The 23,986-nt window shown below is 39.7% G+C and overlaps 1 protein-coding gene across 3 annotated transcripts in view; it reads left to right on the top strand.

The window, feature by feature from the left end:
• Positions 1 to 18,510, top strand: part of EDAR (ectodysplasin A receptor) — a 73,303-nt gene extending 54,793 nt beyond the window's left edge. For 2 of the 3 annotated variants that reach the window (XM_072853432.1, XM_072853412.1), the window contains exons 6-12: positions 9,254 to 9,340; positions 10,492 to 10,620; positions 10,709 to 10,783; positions 11,093 to 11,165; positions 12,123 to 12,282; positions 15,272 to 15,332; positions 16,756 to 18,510. In XM_072853432.1, coding sequence (XP_072709533.1) covers positions 9,254 to 9,340; positions 10,492 to 10,620; positions 10,709 to 10,783; positions 11,093 to 11,165; positions 12,123 to 12,282; positions 15,272 to 15,332; positions 16,756 to 17,075 — 905 coding nt within the window. In that variant the 3' untranslated portion in view covers positions 17,076 to 18,510. The remainder of the gene's footprint in view (positions 1 to 9,253; positions 9,341 to 10,491; positions 10,621 to 10,708; positions 10,784 to 11,092; positions 11,166 to 12,122; positions 12,283 to 15,271; positions 15,333 to 16,755) is intronic. The other variant, XM_072853422.1, reaches the window with a different exon arrangement.
• The last annotated feature ends 5,476 nt before the right edge of the window (positions 18,511 to 23,986 follow it).

Raw genomic sequence — 23,986 nt, 5'->3', positions numbered from 1 at the left:
GGGTGCAGGCATCTTCCCGAACTGTCTGCATGCAAAGTGGCTGGTCCATTGTAAAGCCGCTCACCCCCCTTGGCTGCAGAAACCCACCCGGTCCTGAGACATGCACTTCTGCCTGAGACAGGAGTGGGCGAGGGCAGGGTGAGCGTGATTTTGGTGAGATAAGGTCTGTATTAGGAGGTGAAGTAAGGGTGCTAGGGAGGACCTGAATGTAAGGTGTGGTAAGAAAGGTAAAATGAAGGTGTGGAGAGGTAAATGAAAACATGAGGTTAGGAATCTTGGTGGGAGATGAGGGGATATGGTAAGAGGAAAGGATGCGGACACACCTTCCCCTGCATGCATGTGCGGGCTGGCTGCCCCGTTGATGGGAATACAACCATGCCCGCTGCTAGCCAATAGCCAGGAATGAATCACTTCCTCAGCTCTGATGGTCTGTCTCAGACATGTGCTGAAGTGGGTTTTTAGTAGTACCAAACATGTTGTAGCTTACTGATTTGGCAAGGAACTACCAGAAGATCTTACGGCTATTACTCAATTCAAAAAACAAATCTTTGTCTTTTATAGGATATCTGGCAGATACTATATATAACGTGCTTAGTTCCGTGAGGAAAGTATGAATTGCACAACTGATTAACCACATGCAATTTTTACCTTGACAAACACAAGAATAAGTATATATTATCTTCGGGAGGAATTTAGGCAGGTGCATAAACCAGCAAATTGACTGGGTACTAAGGTAGGAGAAAACATTAGTTCTAGAAAGAGTGAACATTACCTTTTTAATCAAGTCTATGAAACCAACCATTTGATTACAAGTGTTCAAAAAGTGGGAAAGCTTCTTAAAATCCAAATCCCTCAAATCACTAAGCTCAGGTAATTCAGTTTATTTGATTGGTTTATGATGTCTAAACCTCCGCACACTATTTGTAATGGCCAATCCCTAATTCATAGGCAATAATTTGTACTCCAGATGGAAAATCAGCCTTGCTACAGGAACGTCTTGAAAGGCTCACTGTTGTTGTGGTAGGCAGCATAAAATTTGGTATTAGCAAAGGATCAAAAATAAAACCTCTTTATCACATGTTTCACTGTCAACAGATTATACCCATCAGAGCAAAGAAAAGGTGTCATGTCGGTGTTACACAACTGCATAATTTTTTGAGGTTTGCAAATTCCAAACTCTGAGCACATACCCTTGATGTGAGCATGCAGTTTCTGTCATATGAAGGATAATATCAGGTCTTTGGTAGGAATGGTTCCTCTATGCAGAACAACTTCTGTGTAACGGTGCTCCTTGCTCACCCCTCTGGCTGTTCTGGTGGAGGACCCCGAAGGCCTTAGAGAACTCCAAATGGTCCCAGGCATCTTCCGTTCCTTTCTTGAGACTTCAAAAGAGCATTGAACAGCATTCAGGAGCCTAAAATTTGCCAGGGTACCTCTCCCCTAGAGCTGCCTTTTCTTCAAACAGTCCTGCATATGACACACCACTGGAGAAAGGTGACCCAACGGGTTGCAAGGAAACAAAGGTGGCAAAGTACTTAAAAATACGAAACCGGGGGTGACAAGCTCTGGCTTTACACTTCTAGACAGAAAAATGAGGGCAGATAAATCCCATTTCAGGCCTTCATTAGGTTTGAGACAGGGCTGGAGGACAATGGTGCTCTCCTTAGCTGGAAAACTACCTTGCTGGGGAAGTGCCTGGCCTGCGTGTAACAGAGGGCCAGAAGGAGAGCAAAGTAGGGTATGCGTGCTGCTGCATGGAAACCTGCTCAGAGAATTTGCCTGACGGTACATTATAGCTGGCAGAAAAGTATTTGGGTTTGATCAAAGGGTAAACAAGCAGCTTTCAACTCCAAGACCCTGCTGTGCAACTTTCATCTCCTACACAGTCAATAAACCTTGAAATGGCTGAGGAAAATAGATGAACACCCTGTGTCCCAGCATCTGGAAATATTAGTGTAAAAAAGGACTGGAAGTGAGAAAGAAATTCCCTGATGGGCCTGCGTCACCTTTATTTTTTTTTCCTCTCAAGGGACTTGAGACATAAATAGAATAAAATAGCATGGAAAAGAGGGGGAGGAAAGGGAGACATTTCACAGAGGTCAGAGATTTAATTGAAGCAAACATATCACCAGGTTACAGTGTTGAAACTCTCTCTCTTTGGACTGAAGGGTGGGAGCGATAGTGTTCTGCAGCCTGGGAGGAATACCAGGCTTCAGCGGCAGCCTGTGGGCAATGGGCATGTACAGGGAAGGGGCTGTGCATATGTGAGCATAAGGATGTGTGTTGTGCAGCAGGAAAGCTTTTTCCTACTGGGAAGAGGGTAAACATCACCATAAAGACTGCAGTTTTTCATATCTTGTGCACTGTGAAACACCTGTGTAAGACTTCTGGGCTCTCAGCATGCGGCTCCCTCAAGTCTACTATGTCGGAGCCTCGGGACTGGCCTGCTAAGCACAGAGGAGCACAATGCCAAATATCAAAGATGTGAGGTCTTCAGCTGTGCATGAAGCAGATCGTGAGCCATCAGTGACCTTTGCTGACAGTAAATTGGGATATGATACCTCTGTGCAAAAAGGAGGGGAGGCAGATTTCCCATGCAAATCAAAGAATGAAGGTAATGAGCGTGAAACCACTTTAAGATGTGGCTTCCCACAGTTAATGGTGCTGGATTTTCTGTTGACACCTCTGGAATTGGAGTTACTTGAGGCCTCTGACTACGTACAGTGGTTTTGTTGTGTTTTTTTTCTTTTATCCAATGTAAAAGTATATGCAAAAGACAGGAGATTTAAACCTACATGGAGTGTCTCTGGCAGAGAGATACAGTTACTGCTGGAAGAGATTTTGTTCTTTAGCAGCTGCAATTCTCTATCAGTTTATGTATATTAACTCTGCTCTTCTGTTCAAACTTTGATATTTACCATTCCAGTTCAAAAATGATGGAGGAAAACAAAATCAAACCCTGCTACAAAAACTTGAAAAACATTTACTTTTACATTGTATTTACACAATTACATCAAATATACAATTCCTTTTCCACTCACAGATTATTGATTTAGAGAACTTCGGCAACTGATTGATGGTTTTCTTTTTAATCTACTGTATATATTCATAAGTGTGCATGGGCACAAAATACTGTTATTTCCTCTCACCTTTTTTCCTAGTTGAATATATGAAAACAGATGCGGTAATCAACCTGTGTAAGTTTTTAAGTCTAATACCTACCAATGATGGCTTAGGAAAATTAAAAAAAAAAAAAAAAAGAAAAGAAAAACAACAAAGGAAAACATATGTAGTCAAGTTATTTTTTAATTACCAGAGAGCGAATGGCATCTAGAAACAGAAAAGATCATTTTTATTATTGTGTCGTTAGAACTTCAAAAACAGCTAAACAGATGAGATGGAACAATTGACTAACAGGCTGACGGCTTCGTGTGACGAGCTCTAATCAGGGGGTCATGTCCATACCCATGTACTGAAGACTGAGAACTCAGCCTCCTTAATTGAAATGCTTCACACAAACAAGCCTAATGCCAAAACCACTTGTATTAGTGAAAAATAATTCTTTCAGAGATTTTTATTTTAACTCTCCATTCTTTGTACTATCACTAATTTTCTTTCCTTGCCAGTTTTGTGCTTTTGTAATACGATCAACATCAGGACTGTTTCTTCCTTCTGTTTCAAATTACGCTCACAAATGAATAGGCTTGTTAGCTGGAGCTAACAAACTTTTCCTTTTTTTTTTTTTTAAGTTGTTTGATCTCTGAACACCCCATTCCTCTTCACATGTGGAATGGGAGAAATGTTGAAGGCAGTGCTTTATTGTTCACTGGTGGTATGGCCTAATTCTCATCCCCTTAGGGTTTGTCTATATTAGGAAAGGAGCCTAATCTTAGGACAAAATTGGCCTGCCTCAGACATAAACCTTCAAGGGGAGGGATCTGAGAAGCAAATATGGGGTTTGCTGTCTCCAGCTGCTGGGAAAGCTGGGCCCAGGTATCACTCAGGAGGACACCTGGTCCCAGTGCAGCTCTCCTGAAAGAAAACTCCAGTGACTTTGATGTTTTCACCTGTGCCAGAGCTGCAGCTCCCACAGTGAGCACCACCCGCCTGTGGGAAACCGTGCAGGTTTCCGCAGCATCCCTGTGCTCAGGCTCAGGAGCTGCAAAACCTGCGGAGCTGCAGCTTTCCACCACCTGTACAGCCTGGCCACCAAGGCGCAGGGGAAGGGGGAGACCAGCTCCTTGTGGGTCCCTTCTCTTCCTTTTGACGCTTCTGAAGCCACTGTAGTAGGGTTAAAACGGCAATTATCCCCTTCATGTTGCACAGAGAAAGAGGTGGTAACACTGAGTTCCTGGAGGTAGACCTAATTCATGAAGCGTGTGCCTATGTCCTTCCAGTACTGTGCAATGATTACAGCTCCTGGTGCATCCTAAACAAAACTACAACAGATGCAAATAAATTGTCAGACTAAGGCCACACGGCCTATAATCATCACCACTTCCCTGCCCTGGCAAAATAAAAGGAGAGGGAAACAGAACAGTTAAAGGCATTACAGAGAGCACAACAGCATAAAATATTTCCTTTTATGTGTCTGAGAGTAGTGGTTACTTACAGTGAGAATAACCAGGTTGAAAATAAAAGTCTAGGGGAATGTTGCTATCACCATTTTTCGAAGGTTCAATCTCAGGAATTAATTTACTTCCTGCTCTTCCTGGTTTCATAACTGCCTACACTAACTGAAGTATCTACCTGTGGCTCCAGGAAACGTTACAGTAACTTGCCTTATAGTAGTCTGTATGTCCCCTGAAAATGAAAGACAGTAAAATAAAGAGCAGTCAGGCAATCCTCCGTTGTCTAGGATATGCTCTTTTATTAGTGATTTGCAATATTTTCAGAGTTGGTTAACGTTTGATTGCTGAAGTCATATGTAGACACCTTAGAGTGGCTTGGCTTTGACTTCTGCTTTGGCTTCCATGACTTTCCAAGTGCACAGGCTTTCTATATGAAGTCTTGTTTCCTTAAGCTTGAAACCAAATCTTTCATGTAAGTACCTGAATACAGATTCACATTCATTTGAAAATTCTGACCTCTGCTTTCTAAATATCTAGGCCTTTATTTATGACTAGGTTTAGTTATAATCCAGTTTTCAATTACTTGGCAGCCATAAAGTGTCTACTTTTATTGAATTTCAACTCAATATAATTTATTTTTCATCTCATATTCCAGGCTGCTAGTTATTTATTTGCCTGTGTGCTTTATCTTACTTCACTCCCGTAAAACAGTCTTGATGATGGCACTTGCAGCTTGGCTGGCAGTAACGAGTATGCATTGCCATTCATAAATGGACCATGGCTGTGAGAAGGGGGATGCATCAGGAGAAAGCAAGCTGCACTCAATGGCAAGAAATAGATACATATATACACAAAGACATTTTTGAAACGCTTATTTCAGAATCACTCTGATAGTCTGTTGTATACACACTTCGGGTATTTTTATAATATGTCATTAAGTATTAAATAAACTTCAAAAAAAGCTGTTGCTAGCTATGAGCAGCAGCCCTTTGCATGGACCAGTAAGCTGACACCCACAGCAACATATGTCAGGAGCACATATGGTCTCCTACTGCACCAGATTTTATTCACTCACAAACACTTGCAAGGGGGCATGTTGGTAAAACCTCCCCTCCCTGTGCCCTCCTCCTCTCACAAATCTGGTAGTTTTGTTCATCACTTCTTATTGTAAATCTGTCTTGAGACACAAAAACAACTGTAATAGTCCTGTTACATAAAGCAGAAAGGTTCTTTGAAACAAAAAAAAATTATTTTATTGCCCAGCATTTGTTCACTATGAGGACAAAAGGCTGACTGCATGGCAATTTAAATTAAAGCTATCTTTTGAGCTAAAAAACCCCAAACATTCAAATGTGAATACAAATTCAATTGTTCTTTTAAACAATAAGTATCTTTTTTAAATGAAACTATTTAGACTCCAAGAAAGTTATAACTAAATTACAATTTTTGAATATAAACGTTTATAAAGCAAAAGCTGACCAAACTTCAGTGATAAACTTCTTTCCTAATGTCTTTATCACATTCCTACAATATTACTTACAGGTGTCTAGGAATATAAACCACTCTTTTGCAGAGCTATATTACAGCCATCGGTCTTTTTTGTGCTTAAAATAGAGTTGTTTCCATATGTTGTGCTGTAGCACCTTAGGATGTCTCTGCCTTAACTATATCTATGTCTTTATAGATTATGTAAGTGTCACCTATATTGGAACCAGAATTAATAATGTGATCGGGATGCAAAACTGGATGTGCACAGGAACAACTGACATTGCAGTCATGGTATACTGCGGGACTGGGAAAAAGCAGCAGCTATGTGTTCTGTTTCTTTTTCCTCACACAAAACTGATATGAACTCAACTTCTGCAGAAGCTGGCATTTTTGGTTCCTCTTGTAGTGCAGGTGCACGAATTGGCACTTTCTTTTAAGCCACATTTAAAGAAAAATATTGGCTCATAATGAATATGCCAAATTATTAAATTTGATAATAGGCTTAAAATATGCATAACGACTAACTCCCACCTAGGCATATGTAAAAGGCCATCACGTTCTAGCACCAGCCTTGATTTTGCCACGACAGGCACTACAGAATAAACAAAGTGGCCCCATTCCCATGCAACTCAAAGAAAATTCTGCACGTAGGCTCCAGAGCTGAAGGTGCTCGCTCTGGTGCACGGGAGAGGCTCTTGTGTGTGTGTGTGTGTGCGTGTGTGCACGGTGTGGGCAACACGCCGTATCCTGATGTGGGGTAGAGCTGGGTGAAGCATGACGATGATGCTGAATGAAGAATGGATGACTTTCCTCCTTACCGTTCCTGTGCTACGTGCTGCTGCGTGACTTCCCACCTTGGAAGGCTCTACTTCCTTTCACAGACAGGTGAAAAACATGAGGTTAACAATACCAAACGATTAGGCAGAAATACTTCAATGACTACATATTTCAGATGAAGGAAAAGAGAGAGAGGAGAGTTTGAGAAAACTTGCTTATGGAGGAGATGAGCTGAAGCTTGTTAGGTAAACTCCACGCAGACGAAGCAGCACGGCTTGCCTGTGTTAACTGAAAGGCAGCGTAAGAAAAGCTATTGTTGACTTGTTGCAGCTTGCAAGAACTGCACAGAATTGCAATTGTCTGTAATTGGATTTGCCAGGGGGACTGCAAGAATAGGCATAAGCTGGGTAGCTGTGGACATGAAGGAAAGTACTGGGCTACAGCATTGGCCATTTACTACATTTCCTCCATTATCCAGCCATGATGAGTAAATATATAGGTCAAGACCAAGGGTGATTCACTTCAGTTTTGTGAAGAACCGCTGAAAATCTAGCAAATTACTTGTCTTTAATGTCCATTACATGAAGGTGACATCTTCATCTACCGATATCTAGATGATCTACTGCTATATTGCAGTTTCTGGAGCTCCTAACTAATTCTTCTTAGAAGGAAGTCTGGCACAGAGAAGGGACCAGAGGCAAGATTTACATAATCTGCCTGTCATTTACATAATATGAAAAGCATCCAAATTAACAAATTAGTATATTTAAAACTTTATGAAAACACTTCCTCAGTTTGAAAAAAAAAAGCAATTACGATAAATGAATCCATTTCCTTGCAACAAATGAGGTTTGAAAGAAGTTTTACCATTGTTAAAGAAATTTTCTTTTGAAGACATCTGCAACTCATACTTTGTGGCCACTTTAAGCGTGTACATTACTCATTGACTACATGCAGCCACGTTTTATGTTAGGTAATACTTTTTTTTCTTTTTAGAAAACATTTCTCTTAATTTGAAGAACATGCCTATTGCTTTGTTCTTAACCGTGGAACATTTCTCAGACCATTCCAGACCGCTTAATTTCCTGTCAAGTTTACCTGGTGGGTTTAATTTCTCATAATATTTACTAGGTCAAAAGAATGGCACGGTTAGTTCTCAGCTATTCTAGTTGCCAAACTAGCTTGTGGAGCCGTGTGCTGTGTGCACCTTACCAGGTGACTGGGACAGTCTCCTCCCTTTAGGTCTGCTGCATTTAATTATCACTGGGCTTTTTCCATGTGATTTAATTATCCAGTGATAATTCCAGTGATATCCAGTGATAATTCCAGTGATTTAATTATCACTGGACAGCTAGTACAAAGCAGGAAGGATTTCATACCCCCTCCGAGCCAGAAAATGTTTTTCTGTGTCTGTTGATAGTAGTTGTTTGCATAACCTGCTTACCAATGATGTTAAAGATTACTTGAGAATGAAGAGAATGTTTGCTCCCAACAGTAATATTTTTATTCTGTTTCGGAATGCTATGCCAACACCATCCTGTATGAAAGCATTCCGATCAACAGCCTTATTCCCAATAATATTCAGTATTGTCTAGTATTGTCAAAATATGTTAACTTATGACTTAGTTTACTGCTTTGAAAACTTGGTGTATGACTCCATCTGAAAGATATATATTAACTTTTAAACTTAACTGTAGAATTTAGACATGGAAACCACTATTGGACAATCTCTCGCCTCTGCCAGCGTGAAGTGTTCCTTTAAGTTCTTCATTTCACTGGTTTTGTGGATTTCCCCCCTCCTCAGAATATAGATTTGGACTGACAGGGGGAATCATAAGAAACGTACTGCCCCGCTAGATTGCAAGAAATTCTAATACTCCCTTTTATGATAGTACAGCTCCATGGAACAGAAAGGCATTCAACACCATTATTTGTCACCTATCCTAGGTTTTCCTGTGGCGTCATGAGGGTTTGCATACCGTCAGAGTTTCACAGTGATCCTGCTAGTGAAGGGTGCTTGTGAGAAGCACTCATTTGATGAATCTCCCAGCTGGGACTTGGGGTCTGCAGTTGCAAAGAGTGGAGCGGGGGTTGTAAACAGTTTGAGTCATCAACTGGATCCTGGAAAACTTTCTGCTACCCCAGACAGATCTGTACTACGGCAATCTATATGTAACAGTTGGCCCTATGTGTGTGTCTGAAGATGCTTGGGTTTCTTCCAAGTTCATAACCCTTCAGGAGCTTTGACTTCTTCCCCTTCCTCTAGATGCTATGCAAAAAGGTATTCTGTAACACAATTTTCAACATGATAGAAATGCAGTCAAGCTAAGTAAAGGCTCTGCTTACTTGGGCCAAGCTATTGCTCTGATGGGACAGAGTAACTGTGGAAGTTTATGGAATTTCTGTTTATATTGCAGGTGCGGGGGCTACCTCTGGCATTTCAGCCATTTTCCCAAGTACCTCTGGCACAAGCACTTTCTCGCCTTACCAGCATGCTCACAAAGGTAAGAATGCATTCACAGATCTAATTTAGCAGCTGTTTGTTTTGAAAACAGCATCAACAAAGTGCAACCAAACTGAAAATCTCTCTTGTGAATTTCATTGCCATTATTTCCAGATTTCTAAAACTGCTATTAAAAATAATTCAGAATGAATTTTTATTCCTTGCTTAATCAGCACCGCTGGTTTAGTCAGATGGACTTAAGATGGATTTGAACTGTACTCAGTAATGCCAGCAATAAATTTAGCTCATTATTTGTAACCATATAGAAATGGCACTACGCCTCAGCAAAGCTTAGCTTAGACTGGTGAAAATAATTTAATGCACAAATATGGCCAGTCTCTTATTGAGCTAACATAAACAGTTCTCCAGCATGATTATTAGGTTTTAAAAACTGTGTGAACCTGAGAAGACACAACAGGAAAGATGCAGTTAATGAGGTACTGACAATGCTGATCTTCCCGGTATTGTCTGGAAACATGATCATGAGGATCATGTTTTCAGAAAAATTAAAGTTTCCATGCATTTTAGCATATCTGTCATTTTCTGCGCCCCTTTGTGGCTTTTCAAGTCTAGTCTTTTGCATCTGAATTCAGCTTCTGAATACCTTTTCATTTATGTTATTTTAAATTCACCTTCAAGCCATGCTGTGTTTTAAGTCTCGGTTAGAAAAACATCAGTCCCTCCACATACGCATTGTGTTCTTTTTACTGCAAAGCTTTTGAGGCAGCCATGATTATCGACAGACATTTTAGCTCTCATCCCGTTTGTTTTTTGTTTTGTTTTTTTTTCTCTTCAATGCTGTTTCGCAGAATACAGTGTTAGGAAAGTTGCTACTCTTGCTTACATATAGCTTCCTACATTATTAGCAGATAATATAATTTTCTACAACTTTGTATCTGATGGATCATGTCATCAAAAATTTTTATGAATACTGTTAACTGGTTATTGCAGCATAAATGTCACGATTTTGAAAAACTGTTAATAAGTTTGCCTTTGAGATATAACACTAAGTTTTTCAATGCTTAACAAGTAACCAAGACTCAGATCAACTAAACGAGTATGCAAAATGTAAGTGTAGAGCAGACCACAAACTGTTAACTATTCTCTGATCCTGAGTTGCTCCTTTAGGAAAATATTTTTTGTTTATTCCAGCAGATCTTTCAGGACAAGGACATCTGGCTACAGCTCTTATAATTGCAATGTCTACCATCTTCATAATGGCTATTGCCATTGTCCTCATCATCATGTTTTACATTGTGAAAACAAAACCTTCTGCTCAAGGTAATTGTTCAGCACATAAAATTTTAGCTGCAAATGCTATTTTTAGATAGCTTCTGAGAATAATTAGTGTTATATTTTTATATTCTAGCCTGTTGCAAGAGCCACTCAGTAAAAAATGTCGAAGCTCAGGCTAACACACAAGAAGAGAAGAAAGAAGTGCAAGGTATAAGTTGCTTTATTTTTGCTTTTTCTGTCCAAGACAACATTGGGCTTAAATAGTCTTAATGCATTTCTCTTAAATACAATTTCCCCTTTGAATTGTATAAAATCCACGTCAGTTTACTAAAGAATAGTATAATAGTATAATAGTTTTTGTACTTCCAGAACGTCATTTAATCCTCCCATAGCAATTAAAAAGGTAGCAGAGAGATTTATGTTTCCAGTAAGGTTGCCGGCAGAACCAGCTCCTGACACCAAGCACTGCTTTGGAAACTCATTGCCAATTTAAATTTCTCTAATTGTTGATCTACAGATAATGTTGTGATATTCTCTGAGAAAGAAGAGTTTGAAAAACTTACAGCAACTCCAGCTAAGGCTGTTAAAAGGTGGGTAAAAGATAAACAAACTTCCAGTTTGACTGAAGTGGGGGAGGGACATAGCCACCATTCATCCTGGTACAGAGGAATACATGAAGAACAAAATAGAAGTAATTAGCACCAAGATTTTCAAGTCTATCAATCAGACCAAGGAATAACCTGTTAATGGGAAAGTCACGGTTGTTGGAGTTTCTGGCGGAGCTAAGGTGACCATGGACACCTTATCTTAACACCTTACCTTGAGCACTGCGTGCTCCAGGTCACAGCCCACTCAGACCTCTGTGCTGTCCCTGTGCTTTCAACCTTTTACAACAAGAACTAGGAATTAGACAGGTATGCTGGTAGTTTGCTGCAGCAGGGAAAAGACTAGATGCCTTAGTAGGCTTTGCCTCCTCCGGTTTCTAAGAGAGGATGACAGACGTTACCAAAGAGAAATCTGTGTCCTTCCCACTCCCTCTGTGACAAGTTCATCAGCTCTTGGGGCTCCATCTCCTCTTCTGAGAGGTCCATTTTTGGGACCTGAGTGCTGCTCTTGCGTACATGCGCTTAGTAAGGTTCCCCTTCACTTTCAGGCAGGAGGAGCAAAAATAGCTGTTCCGGGTCTTAAGGAAACTCCTTGTCCGTAGCATCGTCTGGGTGGCACGATGTGATAGTTTCCTCACCTTGTGTCTGCCTGGAGGCCAAACCTGGCTGGGTAACATGATTAAGGTGGGCTAAACACTGTCTTCAGTGGAAAATCCCTCTATAAAAGGATTCTTGCAAGATATGCATGACTCTCTAACTTGGTGGGCATTGTACATACACCCTGGGCAGGTGAATGCAGTTACATTCAGAGGATTTTGACGGAAAGGCATTTTAAAAAATGGAAAACACTTTTATTCCATTACTCTAGGATAGCAAAAAAGAGATGATTGGAGTCAACCCATGAGAGACTTCACTAAGATAACCTTATCCTTCATTTTACAGTGAAAATGATGCATCTTCTGAGAATGAACGACTTTTAAGTCGTAGTATGGATAGTGATGAAGAAGCTGCAGTTGACAAACAAGGGACTCCAGAGAGATGCTTGTTATCTTTAGTGCATTTGGCCAGAGATAAATCTTCTACAAGCAATAAATCAACTGGGGTAAGGCTATTTTGAGATTTAAAAATTGAGAAGATTTTTCTGTGTTGGTTTTTTTTTTAAGAAAACATATACAATCACTCCCAAAAATGTGTTATAGTGCAGACCAGACTAATTTACAAGAGCTTCTCCAGGCAAATTTATTATAGAATATCCTTTGCATAGTGGCATATATATACATATATCATAGAATCATAGAATAGTTTGGGTTGTTCAGGGATGAAAACCAAATTTCCTACAAGAGTAATAACTTTGCTTTTTTGAGTATTATATTTTACAGTCTAAAGAAAGAATAAACAAATAACAGCAAAACCCCAATATAGCTAATGCTAATATAACTAACCCTGGTGCCACATTTACCACAGAAAATCCGAGACAGAAAAATAATGCAACAGCATGGCTGGCTTCATACGGCAGCGTAGCATCTGAGTGCCTTGACCCAGTAGCATCGGTATTTCCATGCCATAGACTTTTCAATCATATCCAGTGTTGTGCTTGGTTTTCATGTATAATTTTGAAAAACACACACATGCTTTGAAGGTCACTTCTCTGCTCTGAAGGACACTGTAAATCCACTGTTTGTTTTGCTGTGGAAGGCCTTCACTTCTTCCTGCCGAGCATGTACTGCTCAGGGCATTTTATCTCCCTTGGAGTATTTCAAGGCATAGTTAAGGCCACACCTCACCCACACAACTTTTTAGTTTATATTAACATGAAACTATCCTTAAAAAGAAAGTGTCTGCTCAAAAAGTTTTTAAGTTTTTAGTACTTCAAAAATAGTTTTAAAATGGCAATACCTAGGACAAAATCACATCATTAATGTCAAACATCATATAACTTTTAAGAAGAAAAAGGTTTGAAAATGCATCTTTTCATGTTTTGAATTGTTGGGATGGTTCAGATCAAACTTTCTAAAATAGCTCATTTTTCATCTGAGACCAGACACACAAAGTCTCAACACATGAGAAATGTTTTTCTAGGTGTAAACAGTTATGACCATCTGAAAATAATGTACTACTCCAATGCTCACATTTTAAAATTCAGTTTTCTGAGGTCTCTCTAAATATCCAACTTCATCATACTTCCGCATGCACTGGCTTGAAATTGGATAATACAAGTTGGGTATGCATGTAATCAGAATGTTTAATAAGAAGTGGCTTACCTTCTAAAGACCACATAGATATATTTTCCAGAGTGATTTAGATAGATAGCTTGTAAGCACATCTGAAGCATGAGCTATTTCTTCCAGACCTTCTGTTCTAACATACTCCTCATGGACTGAAGCCTGCTGACAAGGCTGAAGACAAAGTTTTCAATGAAAGTGCAGACTGCATCAAGATCCTCTGCTCCATACCTAAGATTTCACGATTAAGCCAGTTGCCAGAAGTTAGAAAATAAGCAATTTGCTCTAGGCTGGAGATTAAGTAACACTTCTAGTACAGGAAAGAGTATTAAGTTGTTGTTGGATGAGGGTAAAGAAAGTTGAATGCCTGCTCTTATCCAAGTCTGCTCCTTCCTCATTAAAATAAAAACCATTATGCAATGAGCTACCACATGGAGGATCGTCAGGCTCAACTTTACCTGTTTGCTTTCAGCATAAGCTTTGCAAATCCCCCATCTTCTGGCTCTGGGAAAGAGAGCATCCTGCATAATTCTTCATGGGCATGGAATTATTTAACCTGCCTCCTTGCCCTAAAAATGAGAGGAGAATGAAAATAACCATCCAATAGTCTGCTTAGGAGGAGTTTTAATAAATCCCATTAAAAGAAAATTTCCTGTTTACAAGGTTCTGAAACAGCTAATCCAAGCCTACAATAGCAGCACAACCGATTAAGCACGTGTAAATTATACCAAGAATATGTGAACAACAATCGGTGCCTGCATTGCATTGCCCTGCGATACAACACACTTGCACAGCCTCTGCGCCAGCGAGACGGACCTCGTTCTGGTGGAGCAGCCTCTTTGTGGTCTCCAGCTGCAAGTCTATTAATCCGAGTCATTGATGTGCCTTGCCCTTTAGAGCCCAAATAAAATGAGGAAAATCTTTCCACAAAATGAAATAGTGAACGCAGAGCTTTTTTCTAGCCTGGTTTGCAGTGGAAAGTGGTGAATTTGTGGAGATAATGCTAGAGTCCTATCAAAAAGACAGCTTTTCAGAAAGTTCAGTCCTAATGAGAGCTGGCAGAGGGATGACAATTCCAGTCCATGAGAACTCATGACATTTTGACATTTGTTTTCACTCCACACTGGATCCAAAGCCAAACCTTGAGACTATTTTTGCTAAATGAAACTATATCAAAATGTCCATTTTCAGCTTGGAAAATGTCAGGTTTTCAGTTCAAGTTTCTTTCTTGTCAAAAATGACTAGAGCACCCTGGACCTCAGATTTTCACTGTCCAAAGCTTCGCTGATTTTTTTTTTTTAATCTATCTGTAAAATGTTTCAGATTCAACCAGGCATTATATCATAGAAGAAAAGACATTTAATTAGTAATGCACTAAGCAGTTCTACATCAAATGATAGAAAGGAAGATCCCCTCCTCTACAGTCCTCTTAGATTACTGGAAGAAGGCAATTTCAGTCTGAATTTAATTCCCTGCAGCCAATCCTGTCCTGGTTTACCTGGACAGCCCTGCATTAATTGCCTGCATGCGTGGTATTGAATTTGTCCTCATTGTCAGGAGTTTGCTTCAGTCTGAAAGAGAAATAAAATATACAAACACTTGGAACAGAAAAGTAATTGACCTAAAAAAAGGCTAGAGGATGGAAAGAAAGATCTCTAGCAGTGGGAAGCGAAATCAGAAATAGGTTTATGCTTCACAGAATAATTGCTGTGTCCTTTTCTTTGAGTCTTCAAAAGGGACCCTGGAGGACATTATGTGGTAACTCCTAGCACCGTGAAATGAGGATCTCCCATAGGTTTTCCACTGCTGTCTGCTAATTGTTTACTCCCATGAATGAAAAATTAATGAAATGAAAATCTTCTCATTTAGATTCAAAGTCGAAGGAAAAAAATACTTGATGTGTATGCTAACGTATGCGACGTTGCAGAAGGTGAGTGTACAAAACTTGCACCTACACTAACAGCACAAAATTAGATCACAAGCGTTTGCTAGAAAGTAAGAAAGGCCTCTGCCCTCCTGTGGAAAGGAGAAAGTCCCAGTCCAGAAAAGACGCTCTGTAGGCACATTTGTACTCACTTGCCAGGAAGCACCGTGGTGCCCTGACCCCAGAGCTGTCCAGGCTGGCCTTGGGCTGGAGCACGCCATGGCTCCTCTCCAGGTGTGTGCACGGCCTTCCTTCCTTCCTACGGAGAGCAGGGGGAGTAGTGTTGGGTCGTGTTGGGATACGCAACCCAACCATGCATACGGAGCAAGTTGCGGAGAAGCACTCTCACATTCCCCATCTAGAGGAAATCTGTTTGATTTATTTGTTTAGTCCCTTGGATAACAGATAGAAATTAGTCCCAAATATGAAAGTGTGATTTGGGGAGGGTCAGGATTGTATTTCAGACGCAAGTCTGGACCTACTCTGCTTCTCTAAATGCTGTCCCACTTCTCAGAACAAAAAGTGGAGTTTCCAAGTAAGTCAGTGTTTTAAGTGTTTCAACCCTCTTTACCACTTGACTACCTTGACTGTTTTGGTAAGAGACATGAATTAATTTTCCTGCAGAACAGAAGACATGACTGCATTTACTCCACACACATGCACACAAAGCGTCTGCTTTTGAGTTTTCTGTGGTTCAGGGAGCTCTGTCTCCCACCAAATTACTGCTGTTGAGTATGAAGCAGGAAAACTACAGAAGCAAAAGACTGGTTTTGGAAAAATGCTGTAGCTGATTCTCTCCTTTATTCTGTGACCATGAACACATAGAAAAAATATCCAGGAAAAAAATAGCTTTCTCCCCACAGGATGAATGTTAAATCCTCTCTAGAGATTCAGTGATAGTAATGACAATCGAGCACTTGCAGGGACTTTTATGCTTGCAAGCATCTGGTGTCATTGCTTCACCTCACTCCTCACATTCCTACAAGGGCAACTTTCAATTACAGAGATGTTACAGCAGCTGCTGGTGACAGACTCGGGGAAGGGTCAGAGCTGTCTCTTGAGCTCAAACACTGTGCCTGACGTGCAGAGGTGTATTAATGGAGCTGCTCACTAGGGATATGGTTGCCATACACTTTTTCTAACAGCTAGTAAATTGTTGAATGAAGGGGCAGTGCCATGGGAATTCATACAACCCATCTAATGCTTCTTTCCCAGACAACTTTTTACCCTAATGATTGTACCCTACTGTCACTAGGAAGAATTAATTTGGTAATATACAGTAAGAACTTTGGAGCTAGACATGGGCTATCACTTCAAGATTTTAGCTGTACTTATGGCTAACAGTATATACTGTAGTACTTTAATAAATGTCTTGAATAGTCAAGACTTGTGCACAGAGCCAGCTGACAATAAACACCTCGCTTTGCAGGTCTGAGCCCTACGGAGCTGCCATTTGATTGCCTGGAGAAGACCAGCCGAATGCTCAGCTCCACCTACAACACAGAAAAAGCCATAGTGAAAACGTGGCGCCACCTCGCCGAGAGTTTTGGACTGAAGAGAGACGAGATAGGTGGTATGACAGATGGCATGCAGCTATTTGATCGCATCAGCACAGCAGGTTACAGCATCCCAGAACTGCTAACCAAACTGGTGCAAATCGAGCGGTTGGATGCTGTCGAATCCTTGTGTGCAGATATTCTGGAGTGGGCACAAGCAATGCCTGCTCCTGAACCAGCAGGGACATCCTGACATGCCTGCCTGGGACCCACGCTTCCACGTCACCTGCAAGAACCATGATTCCAGCAAGCACCATGTCAAAGACTTTGGACAAAAGACCATTGATGTTGCTTCTACGTAATCACTCCCGATGATAACCAACGGGAAGCTATTCTCTTTGACTTCTAAAAAAAGTGAAGTTACACATCTACCAAAACAAGAGCAGAAATCTCCCAAGAAGCTCGGTATGAAACATGTCATTAAACAAGACGATCACGTTAAACAGTTCCTGATAATAAGTGGACACACAAACATCCAGTTTGCAGTCTGTGTATGAGTATATGTGCAGATAACCCTGCTGATACCCTTCCTGCCTGGCCTTCAAGAAAGCCATTGGATTGTTCTCTGAAAATATTCCTGTCTCTTAGGGCTTCATTCAACGGTTTAATAGTTACAGTCAAAAGCAGTACCACGGCTACAGTACCAATTAATACATGAGGCATGTACATTTCTGTCGGCTCTAACAACACATTTAATATGTAACCAGTTTCATTTTCTATACTTACTATGGGTTTGTTGAATCTAGAAGTATGTGCATAGGTGTATATGACCTCAGATTAACTAACTATACTATATGAAAAAAGAGTCACCATCATTTACAGATTGAAGTGCTTCAAAACGCTGTACATAATGCACGTAAATGCACTCTTGCTCCATTCTGACATTTCAGAAATTGTAAATTCAAACTGCTGACTTGCTGAGGACAAGCTGGCAAGTGAGCAGTAAAAGTTGGCAGTCACTCCTTGTTAGTTGAGAGCAACAAGTTCTTCTCTTCTTTGCTGTTACAAAATGAGAAGCAACGAAAACAGCTTGTCCAGTACCATGAAAAATGTGTTTTTCCCGTAGTGACATCTATATATCAAATCATATTCCAAGCAGAGGAATTTCAGACAACAGTGGTGCACGTTTGACGCTAAGAGCAAAAAGAGTAGATTTCTTTAGAGGCACTTGAAATGCAGAGGAAAAAGTCTTTTTGAAATGCTATGCTCTTGTAAACGTCGACCATGAGCACAGAATCCACAGGTGAAAACCAACTCCTCTGGAAGGTAAAGCATTATTGTGAGGTTGTGTACAACAAAAAATGACCTTATTTTTTTCCTTTTAACTAATCTCTGATTTTTCACGGTTAAAAGTTCTCTAAAACTTGTTCAGACCACAAATCAGTAGCTGTTACCAAACCTATTTGCTTAATTTATAGCTAAAATGAGTGATGACAGATTTCAACAAGTGCAACCACTAAATTAAGAGATGTGTCAGTTACAAAGCAATACTTTTCAAATTCCAAAATGCATGACTGAACAAAATGCTATAAAAAATATTAACTATTACCCTGAAGTTAACAACCAGTATTCCATCACTTAGTAACTAGATCTTATCTATGATAGTATCATAATTGTGCGGAACATTTAGTATCACCCTTTAACATCTATATTTAGTATTTTTTCAGCCCTTGACTTGTATAGCAGAGGAAATACATACTGCAACATAAAACCTATCCCTCTCATTATTCTTCTTCCACCATTTCTTTTGTATCATAACACACTCTTCATTAATTTGCATATGCCGAATTTGATGAGAATTTTTACTTTTTTTTAACGAAGCAGCAAGCTGCCTTTATTTGAACATTTAACCAGCTAATTGATGTTTAATTTAGGGGTGAAATTCTTGCTGGCTTGAAATCAATGACAAATTAATACAGATTTCAACAGGCTTCAATAAGATTTCTAGATCTGCTGACAACTCAGCAGTCTTCAACAAGATTTTCAAGACCCTGAATTTGCGGTTTAGTACTATTGCTACTAGAATAAAAAAGGAAAAGAAAAAAACCCGGGCAGATTCTATTTTTCTTATGCCAGTGTGTAACTACAGTGTTATTTCAGTGGACTGTCTCCTATATTTCATGTGTCATTTAATAGTACACAACATTTGTTTGTTTAAAAGAAGATACAGGAATCCTCTTTTTTATGTTTATTGGGCCATGAAAAGTTAGGGTCTTGAAATTGATGGTGCCAATGTGAACACAGACTATTTAACATTATTTTATTTAGTATACAGTATTTTTATTGTTACACAAAAGATGTACAGGACTGAAAAAATTCCTGTAAATCTTGCCAAAGCTTACTTTCTAATAATTTTTTTAATGCTGTATATATAACTTATTATATTGTAAAGTATGAACATAAAATATGCTAATAAAAGAAAGAGGTCAAACACAGTCGTATTAGCCATTTCTTTGATTAAATCATATATTGCCTTATAAATCTGTAATTATATGAGTTAGCCAAGGGCTAGCAGGCACATTCCTGTGGTATGGGAAGTGTCTAGGTAACGCACATGAAGGAATCTTTGCATTCCTGCAGGACACCGCTTCTCTGCATCACACTTGGGAAACTTTTGAAGCAGAAACCATTCTTCCTTTGTCAATATAGTTTTGGTTCAATAGTTCACCTTGTAGGTACTATGAGAATGCCAAACGCCTAGCAACTCCTTGGAGACACTGCTTGTAAGTTATTATATACGTACTGAGAGCTGGTACAGACTGTGAGACTGGTGAGTAATCTCACAGTAGCAATACTCTCTCATTAACTGCTTTCATTTTGCGTTCCTAAATTAGCAGTGCTACACCACATTATCAGAGATCTTAACTGGAAGCTTTCACTCCATGACAGAATAATTATGTTCATCCCATCTTAGGCTGCACTGGTGAGACTGCCAGCAGAACCACTAGCTTCTACAAAAATCAGAGCACCAAGTTGCGTTTCCCCCAATCCCTGGTGACTAAGCTAAGACTTTCAGAGTCTTTCATACAGATCAAACACTTTCTAAATGGAAGAAACACTGTCCTACTTTAAAAACAGTTTGGGATTTTGTTTATTCAGATTCATTTGTTAGTGTCAGCACGATGAATACGTTCTTGTTCCATCAACAATTAAAGGAGAGAAAGGCTCCAGAAACGGCAATGAAAGCTTTGAGTTTGCCAGATGGTTGGGAGGAACTGATGTTCTGAGTTTCACTTTACTGTCTTTTTACTCCCTGTACTATATGTGCAGGAGTTAACATAGCATGAAGCACACTCCAACAGGCATCGCTGCATCTAAACACGTCGCTGTCTGAAAGGCTTGAGCATTATCTGCTTTAATGTGGTTACGGATGGCCACCCAAAGGAGAAACTTCGGCTTCTTAGGTTTAACTTGACAAAGCACAAACTCAGATCTGCGTAAAATACCCATGTCCTTCCATTGTGCAAAATAATGAAATAAAACACAGAAACATAAAAAACAAACCACCTGAGAGCTTCTGTAGGATGTCATCTTTGTTTCAATTTTTCCTTCTTTTTTTTTCAATTTTTCATTCACGTGCGGTGCTTCCAGCACGCTGGGATGTACCTGTGCAAATACAGGTGTCTGCAGTGAGATTCGTCTTGCGCTAAAGCAGACATCTAAAATAATCAAGATGGGCTGCATCCTCAAACTATAGGCTATCGTGTCTCTAGACTATGAAGAGAACCTGGAGTGACAAGCTTTGATGTAAACATTTATTCTACAGTTGTCAAAGGTTAGATGAGTTGAATCTTACCAAGTAACCAATGAATTTCAGGTGTGTGACTATTTCAGCTCAGTAACATCTCTGAAATAGCTGCAGCCAGCAAGTGTAGGATGAAGGTGAATGTGAAACTATTATAAATGATGTTAATTGGTGTTCTGTTTTCGGGAATTATTGGATCAGATGAATGCTTAAGGTGTACTTAAGGTTAATTTCTCTGGCATTGTGTAATAATGTTCTTAGTATTTACAGCGAATTTGGCTCATGTAATGTTAGAGTAAAGTTATGATTGACTCTGCTATCCTCAATGATAAGGAATTTGCAACAAGAAGTTAAACAGAAGTTTACAAATTTTCATGTAAGAACGTTAAGGATTTTAACCTGTTGCAGTGATTTTACCTCAAATGTAAGCACATTTCTTGCCACACAATCTTAAACCAAACTCACTTCAGTGATCCAAACTCTGAAGAAAACATGACCACCCTTGCTTAGAAGTGGCTCTTTACCTCTCCGGCAAGCAGCTGATCAACTACAGACTGTCTTCTTCAGAGCAAAATATCAATACTGCTTCTGGTGTGGAGAAGCCAATTTATATTTTTGCTTTTAGAAAATTTTTTTTTTTCAGCTCCTGACAGCACTTCTTTAGGAAACACTGATTATCTTGGTCTGAGCTTTTTAACCTAATGCTGAAAGTACTGAACAGGGGAAAAAATGGTTACTCACATTAGTGTATGTGCTCAGGTACAGTGATTTTAACTTGACTAACCCATAAAATGTCTTTACACAGCTACAGACCCACTTTGATCATCCCTGGAAGTTTGTCGTCTTACTCATCACAACAAATGCCACACAATCTAGGTGTGTCCTAGCGATAAAAAAAGTTAATAAAAGAATCACAGTTACATTACGATACTATATTCCTTCAAAAGGCTGCCTTTTCACAGCAGAGTGGAAAGGCTACTGTTTTACCTTGCCCTGATTGCCACAAACAGTCTCGGGCTTTTCCTCTGCACAGAGGAGAAATTGCGCCTTCGTTCAGAGCAAAGGAGCATGCCAGCAGCAAGAAGGGCTTCAAGAAGGCAAGACGGGAAAGGCTGGGAGGCAAAGTGAGAAAGCAGGGACTCTGCAGCACAGCAGAGAACGGGAGACCACTGGTAAGGGCAGGGGCAGGTACAGGACAAGGCCTCAAATAGTTGTGATGTAAATTAGATGAATGTTTATGGGAATTAGAGGAGACACACAGAATTTGCTGCAGTTATTAGAGTTGAAATAAAATTTAAGACACCCCCCCTAAGGAAGTGAGCTGGTCAGGGAGAAAATTATCGACAAGAGCTTTTATTTCCTTTTTATGTGCCTTTTTTTTTTTCCTTAAAAGATAATTGTTCTTCTTTATACTCTGATAAAACACAGCTTTCAAGTTGAAAAGACCCTTTAAGTCCTTGGAAATGCTGACTTGAAATAAAAGACTGAAGAGATTCATACAAATCTCTGGTCAACTCAAGGTTTTGCCACAAGGACTTCTACAGCCCATGTCATGGACACTCTAAAAATAGCATTAGGGCTTTATTCTTTTCTTTTAGATCAGCAGGCCCTACTAGAGAGAGCACTTAACTGTATGTCTACAGATAAACTGATTCCCAACTCCGTCACTAGCCTTTTGGGTGACTTTGTGGAAAGCTCCTCCCAGGCAAGATTAATACTTACTTCCCACCTAATCCCAGCTTCCTAGCCTGACTAGTATCATCCCAGTTTTTCCTTGGAGAAACTTGCTGGACTTTGCAGACTCTCCCTAATCTTAGGTTGCAGTCAGGAACTGCCCTCTACATAGTGTTTGCTATCTGATGGTCCTGGTCTGATGACATTAATAAAAAGAAACGACGGAGGTAAGATGGGCTGAAAAGGATGGGTCTCTGCTTTGCAGCATAAAGCAACAACAGCTGACTGCCTCCATATTCTATAATTTGGGATCCTTAATCCATTATCCATGAACAAAAAGATAATGTGCATAAATGCCCAGCAGTATGGGTTGGAGCATGAGCTGAAAAGGCATGCCACTTTAATTTCTCCCCATTGAACTCAAAGTCCTGCTTTGTTATAAGGAGGTTGTATTTAAGAGGTGGGAAAAAACGTTACTGTTGCAGGTGAAAATCATGACCCAGAGGTAAACCAATGACTCCTGCATGCAGAAGTCATTCTTCGGCAAGCAACCTCTCTACTTCTCTGTCATAATGAAAAGCGAAGAGAGCTCATGCCCTTATTATGCATTGGAAAGGCTTCCTAGCGCGTATTCCAGTAAATATATTAATATAAACTGGGTAAGAATGCACTGTCTGTCTATATCCAGTTCTAGACACATAATATTGCATATATATTCTATTTCCCCTACACCCAAACAAGCTTTTGATTATTTATTGTGATATGATTTATAATGCATAGCACCTGTTACCTCAGGCATTAATTTATCACTATCAGCCACTGTTCAAGGACAGAAAAATGTTGATTCCTTTTTGCCAATGTTCTGTGAAACTAGACCATCTGAATACTTATATTATGGAAGAATGATAAGAAGCCTTTGCATTCGCTGCTGCAGAAGGCGTCAGTGATTAGCTGTTATACAGGTCACACACAGGCATCTCATTTGTCCATCACCTTTTAAAAAAAAAAAGAGAGAATTCTTTTTTTTATAGTGGTGAGAGAGACTGCTTGAAAAACAAGCTTGTAATAGGATTCAAGTTAGTATCACAAGACAGTTCAGGAATACACAATGATTTTCCAATTTAATCCACCACATAGAAGTAAATGAAAAATCCGGAGGAGGTAACACTGAAGACCAATTAGTAGAAAGACAAGTGAAACAGGAAGGAAGCAGAGTTAGGCTTCTGTTTCTGGAATTTGGCCTTGGTGTGCAAGGCTGCTGGGAAAAAAAATCATAGTCACACTTCAATGTGGAGGAGGACAAACCAGGAGGACATCAAAATGCTATATTTTGGGAAGGACTGAGGAACAGAGAAATTCTGTTTATTTGCATTTCTTATATAAATAGCTCTTGAATCCACATACTAGAATACTATTTCTTCCAAAGGACAAAAACCAGTCTGGCAACACTAGTTATCTCTGACCTTCTTCAAAGGCATACTACTTTTTCAAAAAGCTGATGTGTGGGTGGAATATTATGCTCCTGTTGGAACTCTTGTACCACATGATACTTTTTTTTCCCTGTAAGCTGGATGGATAGATTATTTTTATTTCTTTTCTCCATAACTAACTGCACTAAGGATGTCATTTTATGGAGCTGAAGATGACCTTAAAGTAAACTTATTAACAGGAATGTTATCCTATTC

The sequence above is a fragment of the Ciconia boyciana genome, chromosome 1 (assembly GCF_034638445.1).
Source record: "Ciconia boyciana chromosome 1, ASM3463844v1, whole genome shotgun sequence".
NCBI classification, from domain to species: Eukaryota; Metazoa; Chordata; class Aves; order Ciconiiformes; family Ciconiidae; genus Ciconia; species Ciconia boyciana.
The sequence above is the reverse complement of the archived record's forward strand: the minus strand, read 5'-3'. Positions and strand labels throughout refer to the sequence as shown.